The 16,811-nt window shown below is 42.2% G+C and overlaps 1 protein-coding gene across 1 annotated transcript in view; it reads left to right on the top strand.

Annotated features, from left to right (window-relative positions):
• The first annotated feature begins 787 nt into the window (after positions 1-787).
• Positions 788-16,811, top strand: part of LOC139276763 (inter-alpha-trypsin inhibitor heavy chain H3-like) — a 77,605-nt gene continuing 61,581 nt past the window's right edge. The window contains 11 exon segments of the mRNA XM_070894772.1: positions 788-877; positions 969-1,025; positions 1,498-1,527; positions 1,861-2,027; positions 6,679-6,783; positions 9,750-9,912; positions 10,016-10,126; positions 10,218-10,346; positions 10,430-10,546; positions 12,905-13,073; positions 16,656-16,781. Coding sequence (XP_070750873.1) covers positions 788-877; positions 969-1,025; positions 1,498-1,527; positions 1,861-2,027; positions 6,679-6,783; positions 9,750-9,912; positions 10,016-10,126; positions 10,218-10,346; positions 10,430-10,546; positions 12,905-13,073; positions 16,656-16,781 — 1,264 coding nt within the window.

Raw genomic sequence — 16,811 nt, 5'->3', positions numbered from 1 at the left:
GGCTTTATAAACATGTTAGTTCCAGGTAATGTTCAATCAGATAACATCAAACAGGTGGAGGGTAAGCAGTTAAAATTGACAGGGTGACTTACCCACCAATATCCTGCCATCTTCCAAGTTAACTAGATTTTCTGAGTAGATGGCAAAGGCTGAAGCTAATGGAGGTCCTTCTTTAAATAAGCAAAATTTGGCCACCTACCAGTGCCTGTTGAAAACTCCAGCTCCTGTCCACCTCCCCCGACTCCCTGATTCAGTGGGTTGATCTGTATTTTGAAATTCATTAGGGTTCTAGGCTGGTTTCCAGGCTTGGCCTGGATGAAAAAGAAAGAAAGACTTGCATTTATATAGAGCCTTTCATGACCACTGGACCTCTCAAAGCACTTTACAGCCAATGAAGTACTTTTGGAGTGTCGTCACTGTTGATGGGGCCCACATATGCTCTTGTGGAGGCTGGTATACCTCAGCTCACTTGGCCACCTCGACTACATCGGGGCCCCTTCCATGGCCAGGACCCTGTGAAGTTATGGGCCACTGGGACTAAAATAATTAATTCATTTATATTTCAATGTTGAGCTCCATATACAGACTACTCTTTGGATCAGATTGCATAATTTGCGTAAAAACATCTTTGCTTTAAATATGCTGTGTGTTTACATTACATTCTCTGTTGGGTCAACACTTTCTGTCAATTTTAGGCAGTAGGGTCAATGTCACTGTTGCTTATTAACAGAGCTTAGAATAAAGCCTAGTTTCTCGTGGCTCTTTTGACAGCACAGTATTGTTCAAGATGAAGAGAATGCTGTCCTATTTTTTACTCATTTCTATTCCCGGATTAATATCCTCTGATTTCATAATAACGGAATCAGAACATCATAAGGTAATGTACGACTTATATTATCAAATATTTATAATAATTTTGTTAATTCACTGAATTACTGTTTAAACTTAAAAAAAAATTATTCAAGCAGATTGATAATGTGAATCGATGGTCAAATGTTCTGAAACTGGGCGGAAGAGCACTGAAGGTATTCAGCAGTTAATCCAATGCATACATGTAATATTACTGTGCTTCAATTAATCACTGCAAAATATTGTTGCAAGTAAAATATAAAAGGATTAACTATTGATGTTTCATGTCTGAGCTTTTAGCAATTCCAATCATATCACGCGTTGTTCTCACCAGTCGCGATTTACAAGTCTCACACATTACGATTGAAACTATTATTGAACTGCCTACCCACTAATGCAAATTAGAATGATTCAATGCAACAATCTCAGTAACTTTACCAAATGAAATCTCGAGGACAATCTTTGCCCTAAAGGATCATGTCTTTCCTGTAAGTTTAGCAATATGTAATTCTATTATCAATTACACTAAATAATACTGTATCACCGTGAGTATTTTGTACATAAATCTCAGTTACTATGTAGTACTTCAACTACAATGAATGCATTTTGTAACATTGATGTGTTGGTCTTTCTACTGGCTGGCAACAGAAAAGAAGCACCGAGGGACATGGCACAAAAGTAGGTTTGATTTCTCTGTTATATTTATTTCAGCAACAATTTCATTTTTTTAATATGCTGGGTGATTTTTATTACTTCTGTTAAATTCTCTTCATTCTCTGAACAATAGTTTGATTGTTTTTGTTTTAATGATTAATTGGGGGTGTGATTTTGTAAAGAGTACCATTCATACACTGTGACCATTTATAGTAAAAATATTAGACCCACTTTATCGCTAATGTTCCAGTAGAACAACATACAGCACTAATTTAAATTAAGTCTGATCTTTCCAGTTATTTTACGTTCTTGAATCAGTCACTTCTCATTGAAATATTACCCCTTAATTCCCTTCAGCCTGTGAGGGAGCTTGAAATCTACAGTATGAAGATTGATTGCAAAGTTACATCTCGATTTGCTCACAATGTGGTAATCAGCCGAATGGTAAATCGAGCAAATGAGTCGAGAGAAGCCGCCTTCGACGTGGAACTACCCAAAACAGCCTTCATCACCAACTTCAGCATGTGTGTATCAGCTCGGTTTATTCAGTCAAACGTGAAAGAGCACTTTTATATATATGTGTGGACATTTTATATATATTGTTTGAATGTTTTATAAATACTGCATATAAAACCAAAGATAAAAAAAGACCTATGTGTTTCTATCTCAACAAATTCATTTTGCTAGTACAAATTGCAGCATGTCTAAATGTTCTGTCATGATGCTTAGCTTATTTGTGCACCTTAGAGGCCTATAGTTATCAGTAAAAATATTAGTTTCTTAGTTTTGCCATGTTTTGCTTGTTGCAAAGCCATTACTACTGATTGGCCATTTCTGCCAAATTAAAATTTTACTTTGTGTAATTAAATACACATAAGAGCACTACTCAAGTCTACTAACAATAAACTGTTTAGAATTCAGTGGATCTATTTGAAATTGCCATGCCATTTGTATCTCGGATTATATATTTTGTAGGTCACTGGGTTTGCCTGTTTGAATTCGGGAGACTGTGGTTTTAAAAAGTTTGTATTCAGTGTTGCTTCCTTACTGGTGGATTTAGAATTTATCCATTAATGAGGGAACAACACTGAGAATAAACTATCAGTTCTGTTAAATTGAAACAGGTGAACTACACAGATCAATGCAATGGGTTACACAATAAAACAGGCAGACTACACATCCTCCCACCCGCTTCCTTTATTCCATTCTCCGTTTCTCCGTCGCATCTGTTCTGACAACACCACCTTCCATACTAGTGCTTCCGTTATGTCTTCCTTTTTCCTCAACAGAGGATTGCCCTCGACCGCATCTGTTCCATTTCCCGCACTTCTGCTCTCATTTCTTCTCCTCCTTCCCAAAACCACAATAGGGTTCGCCTTGCCCTCACCTTTCACACTACCCACCTTCACGTTCAACAGATGATCCTCTGCCATTTTTGCCATATCCAGCGTGATCCCACCACCAAACACATCTTCCCCCCCCTCCCCCTCATCATTCCGAAGGGACTGCTTCCTCCGTGACACTCCTCAATCACCCCGAGTGCTCCCTCCCCTTCCCACGGCACCTTCCCGTGCAAGTGCAGGAGATGCAACACCTTCCCTTTTACCTCCTCCCTTCCCACTGTCCAGGGCCCCAAACACTCCTTCCCGGTGAAACAGCGATTTACTTGTACTTCTTTCAATTTAGTATACTGTATTCGCTGTTCACGATGTGGTCTCCTCTACAGTGGGGAGACCAAATGCAGATTGGGTGGCTGCTTTGCAGAACACCTCTGTTCAGTTCGTAAGCGTGACCCCAAGCTTCTGGTCGCCTGTCACTTTATCTCATCTTTCGTTTAGGTACTTTACAGCCTTCTGGACTCAACATCGAGTTCAAAAATTTCAGATCGTAACCCCTACCCCTATTTTTTTTTCTATGTTTTTTCTCTTTCCCATGGCAGCTGTTGATGATTTTTCCATTTACATACGCTCTAGATTTACCTTTTGTTTCTTAACTTGTCCCATTACCATCTCCTTTTGCCTTGTGCCAGCATCCCGTTAGTCTCGTAATCTCTTCTGCCTTCCACCCTATCACAGACCTTCCATTTTGTTCTTTCCTCCATGCCCTCCTTTCCTTGCCCTGACACTTGCTTAAAAATCTGTTACACCTTTAACTTTTTCCAGTTCTGACGGAGAGTTATCGACCTGATGAAGCGTCTTGGGACGTTTCTCTATGTTAAAGGCACTATATAAATACAAGTTGTTGTTGAAACGTTAACTCTGTTTCTCTCTCTACAGATGCTGCCTGACCTGCTGAGTATTTCCAGCATTTTCTGTTTTTATTTCAGATTTCCAGCATCCATAGTATTATGGCAGTCAATCTCTGTTTCACTGTGCAGTCTTACTATATATAGTTCACAGTGCTATAAGCTGAAAAACTCTAGATTCTACAGCAGTATAACCAGTAGAGCCTTGGGGCCTTCACTACTATAATCACCAATACACCAGGTCCAAGGTCATGTGGCAATTGAAATGAAAAAAATGTTCACATAATGTTAGGACATAAAATATAGAATGAGAGCATAAGAAATAGGAGCAGGAATAAGCCATTTGGCTCCTTGAGCTTCCTCTGCCATTCAATGAGATCATGGCTGATATTCTACCTCAAGTCCACTTGTCTGCACTATCCCCATATCCCTTGATTCCAAAAATCTATTGATCTCTGTCTTGAATATGCTCAATGACTGAGCTTCCACTGCCCTTTGAGGTATAGAATTCCAAAGATTCACCACCCTCTGGGTGAAGAAATTTCTCCTCGTCTCAGTCCGAAATGGCCAACCCTTTATTCTGAGACTGTGACCCCTGGTTCTAGACTCCCCAACCAGGGAAAACATCCTATCTGCATCTACCCTGTCAAGCCCTGTAAGAATTTTGTATGTTACAATGAGATCACCTCTCATTCTTCTAAACTCTAGAGATCATACGCCTAGTGTACTCAATCTCTCTTCATAGGACAATCCTGCTATCCCAGGAATCAGTCTGCAGTCCCTCCTTGGCAAGTATATCCTTCCTTAGGTAAGGAGACCAAAACTGTACACAATACTCCAGGTGTGGTCTCACGACGGCCCTATATAATTGTAGTAAGATGTCTTTACTCTTATACTCAAATCCTCTTGTAATAAAGGCCAACTTACCATTTGCTCTCTTAATTGCTTGCTGTACCTGCATGTTTACTTTCATTGATTCATGTACAAGGACACCCAGGCCCCTCTGAACACCAACATTTCCCAATCTCTCACCATTTAAAAAATACTATGCCTTTCTATTTTTCCTACCAAAGTGGATAACTTTGCTCCCACCTTACAACTTACATTCCTACCTAGCTTTGTATCATCAGAAGAGGTAATTTGGCCCACCAAGCCCATTCCTTTCCACTGACCATGTCCAAGTTGCACTGTCAGGGTCTCGACCCAACTTATTTAGGGGCTTATTTTTTACCTTACCCACCCAGCAGAAACCGGTCAGATGGACAGTTAAAACTGATCAGGTTCGTTCCTGCTTGAAACTTGCCGGAATTTGGTAGATGGAGCATAATGTGGGAAACTGTGAAGTTATCCACTTCGGTTTATTTAAATGGGGAGAGATTACAAAATGCTGCAGTACAGAGGGATCTGGGGGGTCCTTGTACATGAAACGCAAAAAGTTAGCATGTAGGTACAGCAAGTAATCAGGAAGGCAAATGGAATGTTGGCCTTTATTGCAAGGGGGATAGAGTATAAAAGCAGAGAAGTCCTGCTACAACTGCACAGGACATTGGTAAAACCACACCTGGAGTACTGTGTACAGTTTTGGTCTCCTTATTTAAGGAGTGATATACTTGCATTGGAGCCAGTTCAGAGAAGGTTTACTAGGTTGATCCCTGAGATGAAGGTGTTGTCTTATGAAGAAAGGTTGAGCAGGTTGTGCCGATACTCATTGGAGTTTAGAAGAATGAGAGATGATCTTATTGAAACATATAAGATTCTGAGGGAGCTTGACAGAGTAGATGCAGAGAGGATGTTTCCCCCCATACAGGAATCTAGAACTGGGCGCCATAGTTTCAGAATAAGGGGTCGCCCATTTAAAATGGAAATAAGAAGGAATTTCTTCTCTCAGAGGGTTGTGAATCTTTGGAATTCTCTACCCCAGCTGTGAAAGTTGGGTCATTGAATATATTTAAGATGGAGATAGACAGATTTTTGAATGATAAGAGGGTCAAGGGTTATGGGGAATGGGCAGGAAAGTGGAGTTGAGGCCAAGATTAGATCAGCCATGATCTTATTGAATGGTGGAGCAGGCTCGAGAGGCCAAATGGCCTTCTCCTGCTCCTATTTCTTATGTTCTTATGTTGCCCCTTTTTCGCTGCCTGCGATCTTAACCTGCAAGGTTCTTCAGGCTACTTAGGCACCTTCCAAAAGCAGGCAGATGCCTCATGAATTTATGCAAATCGGGCACGATTATTACATCAATATGACCCCGATTTACATAAAACAATTTTGAATGATGTTGCAACCTCAATGTCCCGTAGAGATTGCAAACTCTCAAACTTTAGGATTGACCCCTCCCTGTTTCTGAAATTTCTCCTCCTTGCTCCCTGCTTCCAAGTTTCTCCTCTCCAGCTCCTGACATCGTCCTCCTTGTCTCTCTGTCTCAGAGATATCCTCAACTGTTTCCTAGACAAACTTCCACTCATTTTTATGCATTCAGTACCCACTCAGTCTTTTCAAGATTGTCCTGCTAGGTGCATAAATAGGAGTTAAAATATAGTAAAGTAATTAATAATTAGATGTGTATTAAATTGGTGCGTATGAATGGAATTAAGAAGTGGGTTAAATCTGCTAATTAGCTTCAAGTTATTGCAAGATGCCTATGTTAATATGGATTGAGTATCTGAATTAACGATTATACAGAATAGCTCTCTCTCCTCTATCCACTGCTTCTATTTGTGACAGGAATAAATATTTTATCAACAGATCTTCTACCAACTAAAAGATAAGCCAAATGTGATTATTACAAATCTTATTTGTGTTTTGTGCAAAGATTTTTTTTTTGAAAATAAAGAAAATGTAAGAAGAGACCAGTGGAAGATGTACAAGAGGAGAAGTCGAATGAATCAGGTTCTGGATATATAACATTCATGTGGTTTCTCCCTCTGTAGGACTCTAGATGGAGTGACATATGTGGGAGCTGTGAAAGAGAAAGAAGTTGCTCAGCGGCAGTACCAACAGGCAGTTTCACGGGGACAGACTGCGGGACTTGTGAAGTAAGGACAAATTCATATCATTTAAGTGAGGACCTCCATTCTTCATTAATTTATTCCCCACACTATTTGACAAGTGAAACTCTGTGGGATAATGACCATGTAAGTACCAACTGCAAAGAAATGAGAACAGGTACATGGGCCGGAATGTTCTGTACCTGAGCGGGTCAGGTATGGGCGGTCGCCGTGGTGGGTCACAACTCCGTTCTTCTTTCCATCCCGCTGCGGAGATCGATTTTCCACTAATGGCTCCGATTAAGGCCGTCCTGCGCATTACCCGGCCCTATTAAATGGCGCAGGTCTGATGACATCCTCGATGAAGCTTTTTCAGCTGGGATATTTCAAGGAGCCATGGCCACATTGCATTTGAAGGTTCATCTAGGACCATGCAGCCACTATACTGCACCATTGGAGTGTTCCAAACAGTGCCAGACATAACTGCACAGAGACAGAGGGCTGCACCCAGGTTCTCAGATGACTCCCTCCATATGCTTGTGGAGGTTGTGAGAGCACGCAAGCAGATCCTCTTCCCTTAGGATGGGCAGAAGAGACCTCCCCTGGAGACCAAAGGAACCTGGCTCCAAATAACAAAGGAGGTCAACAGCAGAGTGGTTTCAGGAGGACATGGATGTAGTACCTCAAATGTTTCAATGATCACATTAGATCAGGAAAGTTGTGTGCAAAGCCACAATAAACTTCATCCTGCTGTGCCTCTCATCACATCCCCATCACTCTGCCTTTCCAATCCTGCTCTTGCACATCACGCCAACATACTTTGCACGTCCACCCATCCCTCTTTCTCTATCTACATTATCACATCCCCATCTGACTAACCACCCCTCACCCTCATCCTAATGCAATCATACAAGTAACAACACAAAAGGAGGCCACTTGGCATTGCCAGGCCGCTCCCTCATAGTCATCTCTAAAGATGTAACCCATCCATTCCTTACACTCATTCCATCTCACTCACTCAACCTTCTCTTCTTTCCCGCCTAGCAGGAAAAGAGAGCACACAATATGAGGGAGAGGACTGGAGGTGGCATTTCACCCTTCGCCACCTTAAAATCAGCAGACGAGGTTGTTTTGGAAGTGCCCGGAGTCGTAGAGCAGCTGGAGGTGGGAGGCGGAGAGAGGGGGACATCTCAGCAACCTGGTGACAGAATTACATCTCATACAGCCACATGGCATACAACAGTCACCCATATGGGGACTGATGTCAGCAGCCTGTGAATATTCATCATGTGCATTATGGTATCTGTACCCATTCTTGATATGACATATCTAACTCATCTCTTTACTCTCCCACGGTCCAGCAAGAGCCCCCACTGTCCAGGAGGATGAGGAAGAGGATTCCTCAGAGGAGCCTCCAGTCTTTGAGGGTGCACCATCACCAGACATAAGCGCATCCAGCGCAGCTATGCACACCTCTGTGGGTGCCACGTGAGATAGAGTAGTATTGTCACCTGGTGTCTCACAGGTCACAAGTGAGCAAGAGCAGATGGTGGAGACAGGGTCAGCAGTGGAGACTCCTCGCTGGAGGGCGCAGGATGTTCCCAGCTCTGCTCAGCTGTGAGCAGAGGTGCTCTCCAGCTCCTTGCTAGCAGGGAAGTGCAGGTGGGACATAAGAGGGATGACGGAGAGAGGGGACATGAAAGTGGAGGCTCCTCTCAAAGTGCTTCCATTTCTCCCCGCCTCCCCCAACAGTCAGAGCCCCAGATGGCTCCTCAGATCATGATGGCCGAGTCTGCCCCTGCACAGTTGCAGGAGGATCAGACTTTGGCGGGACTATCAGAGGCTCCAAGACCCAGATGACATCCACAAAAAATGTCTATGCGGTTGCAGCAGCGATGCGAGCAGGCCTCTACCTCTGCTGATGCCACAGAGGTAGCACCTCGTATAAGCATGCGCAAGAGAAAGATGAATCACAGTTAGATGCACAAGGGTAACCACTTAGGTGTTTTAATAAATGTTTGTGTAAAGCTTCCGTTACTGTGATGTCACAGATAAAAATATTTATTTTCACGACTCTCGTCATGGGCAAATTTTTGTGGAAGTGGCTTAGTGAGTTGGAGTGAATGATGACATATAACGTTACCTCCAGCAACGGTGGTCAATGTGAAAGGAGTGGCTTGCTCATTGGAGCGATGCTTTATGGTGTTGTTGTGGGGTGGTGGGAATTTGGCGCAGCGTGTACCAGCCACATGGTTGTACTGCATGACGTTAAGTAAATCTGGCCATGATGAGGCCATACCAAGACTCCTGGGCAGCAAGGTGCTTGGGTGCTGGTGGGATGCGGACTGCAGGTTCCACCGATCCTCCTCCTCCTAGTCTTCCAACTGATGGTCCTCCTACTCCTCTGAAGAGGCTGTACGCTCAGTGCCTGGCTCTTCATGCACGGCTAATCCTCGTTGATGTGCTATGTTATGCAGAAGCAGCAGATCACAGCGATTCTGGAGACCCTGGCTGGTGCATACTGAAGGGTTCCTCCAGATCTCTCAAGGCATCTGAAGTGCATTTTGAGCATGCCTATTGTCTGCTCTATGACACATCTGGTGGAAATGTGGCTTTCATTATATCTCTCCTGGATCTCAGTATTTGGCCTCCTTGTGGATGTCTTGAGCCACGCCTTCATTGCTGTTTGTGGGACCTTGTTGGTCACCACGTTTCCCTACATTACAACAGTGAGTACAATTCAAAAGTAATTCAGTGGCTGAGAAGCACTTTGGGACGTCCTGAGATTGGGAAAGACGCGATATAAATGCAAGACTTTCTTTTGCTGCTCCTAAATATTGACATTCTTGATTAACAGCTTTAGTCAGTATGATGTAAATGTCACAGTGGGACAGCAGCACATGACAGGAAGACAATAAGAACCTTTCCTCAGTATATCACCAGTATGTCCATTATCTTGTGTGTACGTGACAATAACATTTTAACTTCTGCATTTTGTTTTCTGATTTCCAAAGAGCATCTGGAAGAAAAATGGAGAAATTTAAAGTGTCAGTTAATATTGGACCAGCCAAAAAAGTCACATTTGAATTAACTTATGAAGAATTATTAAAACGTAACCTGGGGAAATATGAGATGAACATCAGAGTAAAACCCAAGCAACTTGTCAATCATTTCCAGGTATATTTCTAAAGTAGCAACATTACCAATATATTTTAGCTTTGGCTCTGTTTGATTTTTCTACTTGGCGATTAAATACTATATTTTGAATTGCTGTTTCCAGATTGATGTACATGTTTTTGAACCACAAGGCATTGCCTTTCTGGATGTTGATGCAAAGTTCCTAATAAATAATCTGACTTCAATTGTGAAAAAGACTCTTACTGCAACAAGGGTATGTGGCTTTGTTCATATTTTTTGTTTAAATAAAAGCTTTACTGGAACAATAACTGGATAAATTAACATTGAGTCACTGCTTCATTCAGGCGCACGTTTCCTTCAAACCAACGCTTGAGCAACAGCGCAAGTGTCCTGATTGTCATGAAACAATTCTGGATGGAGACTTCATCATACAGTATGATGTCAATAGAGATCTGTCTGCTGGTAGTGTTCAGGTAATTGAAAATTATACTTAAAATGCAAGCCTCTGATGACTCTGCTGATTATTCTGCTGAGTTTTGATTTTATGTTTTTTCAGATTGTAAATGGATATTTTGTACATCATTTCGCACCCGCTAATCTATCCCGAATCCCTAAAAACGTTATCTTTGTGATAGACCACAGCGGATCTATGTCGGGGACTAAAATGCAGCAGGTAAGAAACGTTTTTGGTGCAGGAGGGAAGGATAGGAATCCCTCTGTTTTTCTCTTGCTATTTACTTCACAGGTCTACACAACCTGCCCCCAAAATAGTGACTAACTTGATCCACACATCCACCAATATGAGAAAGCAGAAAAATATTTCATTTATATAGCAGCTTTCTTGACCTCAGGATGTCACAAAGTGCTTTACAACCAATGATGTTTTGAAGTGTAATCACTGTTGCAATGTAGGAAATGTGGCAACCAATTTGCGCACTGCAAAGTCCCACAAATAGTATGATAATGACCAGATAATCCATTTTAGTGATGTTGGTTGAGGGAGAAATATTGGCCAGGACACTGGAGATAACTCCCCTGCTCTTCTTTGAAGTAGTGTCATGGGGTCTTTTACATTCCCTGAGAGGCAGACAGACACCTCATCCAAAAGATGGCACCTCCAACTGAACAGCATTCTCTAAGTACGTCACTGGAGTGTCAGTCTAGATTTTGTGTCCTTCAGAGCTGGAGGCACAAATGACATCACATGTTGTTCAATGGGTCAGTAGGAAGCAGATAAGCGTTCCGGGGAAAAGTATGCTTCTGACTTTTCCCTCCCCACATTCAGTGCCTCCACACAGCAGCTGATGGAGACGGGCATATTGGTGGCATGAAAGATTGAGTCTGTCTACCCGACCTCTGTGGCAATCTGCATTGGTGCTTCATTGCACTGCTCCAGCAGTAAGGAAACACTATTGATATCAGGCATGCCATCAGGTGATTGATTATCAGTCAATAGGGCCACAAACACTGATTATTTCAGTTCAGCACGTGAATTTCCACTGATAGACAGAGAGCACAGACTCATCCTATCTTTGGATCAATAGGAAATAATGGACGTGTGTTCATTCTAACCTAACAAAGACCACAATAAGTGTATGCAGATGTCTTACTAGATTAACTACAGACTACAACATGTACTCCTACGTTCTTAAATTAATATTGTTAATATAGCATTAATTGATGTAGGGGTAAAAAGGAGGCTTCTTTCTCTCGGGATGGATTAACTGATATAGTTAATCGGCACCTCACTCAGCTCCCACTGTATAATGACCACGGAAGTAAACAAACAAAACCTCAGCTTTACCGGCTTTATTATGAGCAATGCACGGGACAGTTCAGTCTAAAACGAAATACAAGAGTTTTCAAGTATAATTTACACAGGTTTTGGAGAGGAGCTACCCTCCTACAAAATCATCGATAGGTCTATTGCTATCAGCAATTTATAGGTCTATAAATGGCCCGACATTAAGAAAAGGCTGCTTAGGAGCAAAGCTGTATTTGATGGTTATCTCCCCCGCACCCCGGCACAACATGCAGACAAACATTCTTGAAACAAAGCAGAAATGCTGGAAATATGCAGCATTTGTAAAAAGAAAAGACAAGCTAATGTTTTGTTCATATGGTTTCCATATTTACAAAAGGATATACTTGCTTTGGAGAAAGTTCAGAGAAGGTTCACTAGGTTGATCCCGGGGATGAGGGGGTTGACTTATGAGGAAAGGTTGAGTAGGTTGGGCCTCTACTCATTGGAATTCAGAAGAATGAGAGGTGATTTTATCGAAACGTATAAGATTATGAGGGGGCTTGACAAGGTGGATGCAGAGAGGATATTTCCACTGGTGGGGGAGACAAGAACTAGAGAGCATGATCTTAGAATAAGGGCCACCCATTTAAAACAGAGCAGAGGAGAAATTTCTCCTCTCAGAGGGTTGTAAATCTGTGGAATTTGCTGCCTCAGAGAGCTGTGTGGAAGCTGGCATTGAATAAATTTAAGACAGAAATAGACAGTTTCTTAAACGATAAGGGGATAAGGGGTTATGGGGAGTGGGCGGGGAAGTGGAGCTGAGTCCATGATCCAATCAGCCATGATCTTATTGAATGGCGGAGCAGGCTCGAGGGGCCGTATGGCCTACTCCTGTTCCTACTTCTTATGTTCTTATGATCTTATTTCATAAATATGGCATCATCGCTTTAGTATGAATCTCTTGCAAATGTTGCTGTAACACAGAGTTAAATTCTACTTTGCTACTTCTGATTTAAGGAGCAATTAACAATAACATTGTATACAGTTCCCACAGCATACTTCTTAAATCTATTTGAGTGCAAGTCAGTTTCAAATTATTTGGTCAAAGTTACCGGTGCACGCTCTTATTCATTGAGTGTTTGTCTGTGATTCATAGGGGCCATCTTCATGGCACAGCAACATGTTGAGGAAAATGCTATCAAAGCCTGTTGTGCTCTACAGTTAATGTGATTGGTAAAGTCCATGCTCTTAAGTTACAGTTGCTGACTGATGTTTCATCCCTTCCAGACAAATGAAGCTCTTATAAAAATTTTAGATGATATGGACACACAGGATCATTTTGCAATTATTATCTTTGATCATAATGCTGAAACATGGAGAGATTCCATATTTCAAGCAACTCCGGACAATGTGAATGAAGCTAAAACATTTGTGCGAACCATTTATGCCAGAGGAGGTAAAGATTACTGTTTTCATCAGTATAAAATGAGAATTTATTGTGCTAATATTTTTCAAAATTAGTTATTGGGGAATTTAAATATACAGGAATACTTATTCTTCAAAGTATATCCCCATTTTTCTCAACAAAAGAATTATTCTCTTAATTATTTATATTTTTAAATTACAAATATATGACAATGGAAAGAAAAAATCATTCTATAGTACTTTTCACATCCTCAGGATGTCCCAAAGCACTTCTCGGCCAATGAATTACTTTTGAAGTGTAGTCACTGTTATATAAGCAAATGCAGCAGACTACTTGAACATAACAAGCTCCCACAAACATCAATGAGATAAACGACCAGTCAATCTGTTTTTGCTGGTGCTAGTTGAAGGGTAAGTGTGAAGGGTGAACAGTTAGAAATGGCTGAAGCTTATCATGCCGATTGTCGATGGAGAGATGGAAGTAAAAAGGGGAAAAGTGGATAAGAGGCAAAGAAAACCTGCAGGATGTCTCCTCCAGCGCTCCCACTCATCATGGCCACTTTCGTATGACTCTCCCCCTAACCGTGATGGCCAGCACATTTTCAACCACAGGGTAGAGGATAAAGAGGCAGGCTTGGCCTTCTCCGTTTGCAGGCTCCTGTCGCAAGCTATGCGCAATTTTCTTCTGTAAAAAAGAATAGAGTGTCTTAGTGGCATCCTTGTGACGTGTTTAGATTGTGTCTGTCATGATCCTATAGTTCATATGGGAGGAAAAGCAATGTGTGAGGAGGACACAAAAAATCTGCAAAAGGATATAGACAGGCTAAATGAGTGGGCAAAAATTTGGCAGATGGAGTATAATGTTGGAAAGTGTGAGGTCATGCACTTTGGCAAAACAAATCAAAGAGCAAGTTATTATTTAAATGGAGAAAGATTGCAAAGTGCTGCAATACAGCAGGACCTGGGGGTACTTGTGCATGAAACACAAAAGAATAGTATGCAGGTACAGCAAGTGATGAGGAAGGCCAATGGAATCTTGGCCTTTATTGCAAAGGGGATGGAGTATAAAAGCAGAGAAGTCTTGCTACAGCTATACAGGGTATTGATGAGGCCACACCTGGAATACTGCATGCAGTTTTGGTTTCCATATTTACGAAAGGATATACTTGCTTTGGAGGCAGTTCAGAGAAGGTTCACTAGGTTGATTCCGGGGATGAGGGGGTTGACTTATGAGGAAAGATTGAGTAGGTTAGGCCTCTACTCATTGGAATTCAGAGGAATGAGAGGTGACCTTATCGAAACATATAAGATTATGAGGAGGCTTGACAAAATGGATGCAGAGAGGATGTTTCCACTGATGGGGGAGATGAGAACTAGAGGGCATGATCTTAGAATAAGGGGCCGCCCATTTAAAACTGAGATGAGGAGAAATTTCTTCTCTAAGAGGGTTGTAAATCTGTGGAACTCGCTGCCTCAGAGAGCTGTGGAAGCTGGGTCATTGAATAAATTTAAGATAGTTTCTTAAACGATAAGGGGATAAGGGGTTATGGGGAGCGGGCAGGGAAGTGGTGCTGAGTCCATGATCAGATCAGCCATGATCTTATTGAATGGTGGAGCAGGCTCGAGGGGCCGTATGGCCTACTCCTATTTCTTATGTTCTTATTATATGGTGTGTATAAGGTCTGGGAAAGTGAGGATTGCAGTAGTGGTGAGATTAGGAAGTGCAGAAAGAAGGAGGTGGACTGAAGTGTGTTGCAGTGATTTTTGGAGAGTGAAGGAAAGTGGGGAGGTGAATATTGTGAGTAGCGAGGAATCATATGGTGCAAATGTGAGGCGAGAGTTGTTGAGGTGATCGGCAAGATTCTTATCTTGAGAACTCTGGTGAGGTTATGGAACTTCTTTCAGAATAAGAACATAAGAAATAGGAGCAAGTTTAGGCCATTTGGTCCCTCGAGCCTGCTGCGCCATTCAATAAGATCATAGCTGATCTGATCTTGGCCTTAACTCCACTTTCTGGCCCGCTCCCCATAACCCTTGACTCTTCTATTGTTCAAAAATCTGTCTAGCTCCACCTTAAATATATTCAATGACCCAGCCTCCACAGCTCTCTGGGGTAGAGAATTCCAAAGATGCACAAACCTCTGAGAGAAGAAATTCCTCCTCATCTCCATTTTAAATGGGTGACCCCTTATTCTGAAACTATGGCCCCTAGTTCTAGATTCCCCCACAAAGGGAAACATCCTCTCAGCATCTATCTTGTCAAGCCCCCTCAGAATCTTATATGTTTCAATAAGATCACCTCTCATTCTTCTAAACTCCAAAGAGTATAGACCCAACTTGCTCAACCTTTCTTCATAAGACAACCCCTTCATCTCGGGCATCAACCCAGTGAACTGCCTCGAAAGCAAGAATATCCCTCCTTAAATAAGGTGACAAAATCTGTATGCAGTACTCCGGGTGTGGTCTCACCAACGCCCTGCCCTGTACAGTTGTAGCATTGCAGCCATGTCCTCAGAATTAAACTCCTGGCGTTAACTTCCTCCTCAATCTCTTGCGACTAGCAGTGGTGGTGTTTCTTGGTGTGATTTCTGCCCCAAACAGAATCTGTCTCCTGTCTACTACCTTGACCAAGGCCTCCAATGGCACATCAGACAATTTGGTTGCTCTCTCTGTACCTCAGGCTGACTCTTGCAGTGTGACTTTTGGCCACTCCACTGTCTGCTGGTGGATCAGAGCACTGGTGAGCCAACCTGACTGGGTGGAGTCTAAGGGCTCAAAATTCGGTATCGCGTTTTTGAGGCGGTGTCACCGCCTGAGTGCTGATTTTACCGCCAGGCATTAGGTGTAAGCTCAAATTTCCAAATTCAGTTTTAACGCCCAAAGCTGAGAGAGCAGCGCTAAAAAGTGGTGCTGCACACTCATCCTCAGGCGGGAGCTCAGGAGATCGACTGAATCTCGCAACGGGAAGCTGCCGCCATGCAAGTTGAAAAAAGCGAAGAAAAAACACCCTCAAGCTTCTCTGACCCACATTCAAACTTCCCCACTGTTACAACTAATGAAAAAATGAAGAAAGAAATAAAGAAAATAAGCTACCTTGCTCTCTGGACAATTCCACCCGAGTTCCGCTGTTTACTCAGTACTTTTTTCAAGTTGTAAGAACGCCTGTTGGGAAGGCCGACGTTCACACTAAATATCATGATAGAGGCGTCAAGGAGTCACGACATGGGTGGCATTAGCCGGCGCAGCGTTAGCTCTTGGCGCCTCTGCCAAAAAGCCGACTGAATTTCTGCACAGGTGTGGACACCGTTTACTATTAAAGGTAGGCCTTTGCTGCCTGTTAGCTGCCTCCCGCTAGCAGTAACGGGTGGCAATGGAAACGGAATTTTGACCCATAAGGCTTTGGGTGTGGCCGCACGTTCGACCTGTTTTGCCACACTTTGGAATTTTATCCCAGTGAAAATCTCTTGATTGGTAAAAACAGGTAGTTAACTGGCGCTTTAATATCTGAAATTTTGATGCCCAACTTATATTTTGGTAGCATGACACAACCAGGTGAAATTCTACTCCAGACTGCAAAATATTAAAAGATAAAGTAATTTTTTTTTTGTTACAGGAACAAATATAAATGATCCGATGCTGGAAGCAGTAAAACGTCTAGACAAAGCCCATCAAGAAAAGCAACTGCCTGAAAGAAGTGTCTCCATGATTATTTTGTTAACTGACGGTGATCCAAATTCAGGTTCGTAAAAATAAATGAATTATATCTCTG

The sequence above is a fragment of the Pristiophorus japonicus genome, chromosome 12 (genome assembly GCF_044704955.1).
Source record: "Pristiophorus japonicus isolate sPriJap1 chromosome 12, sPriJap1.hap1, whole genome shotgun sequence".
In the NCBI taxonomy this organism is placed as follows: domain Eukaryota; kingdom Metazoa; phylum Chordata; class Chondrichthyes; family Pristiophoridae; genus Pristiophorus; species Pristiophorus japonicus.
This window is presented reverse-complemented; position numbering and strand designations above follow the sequence as displayed.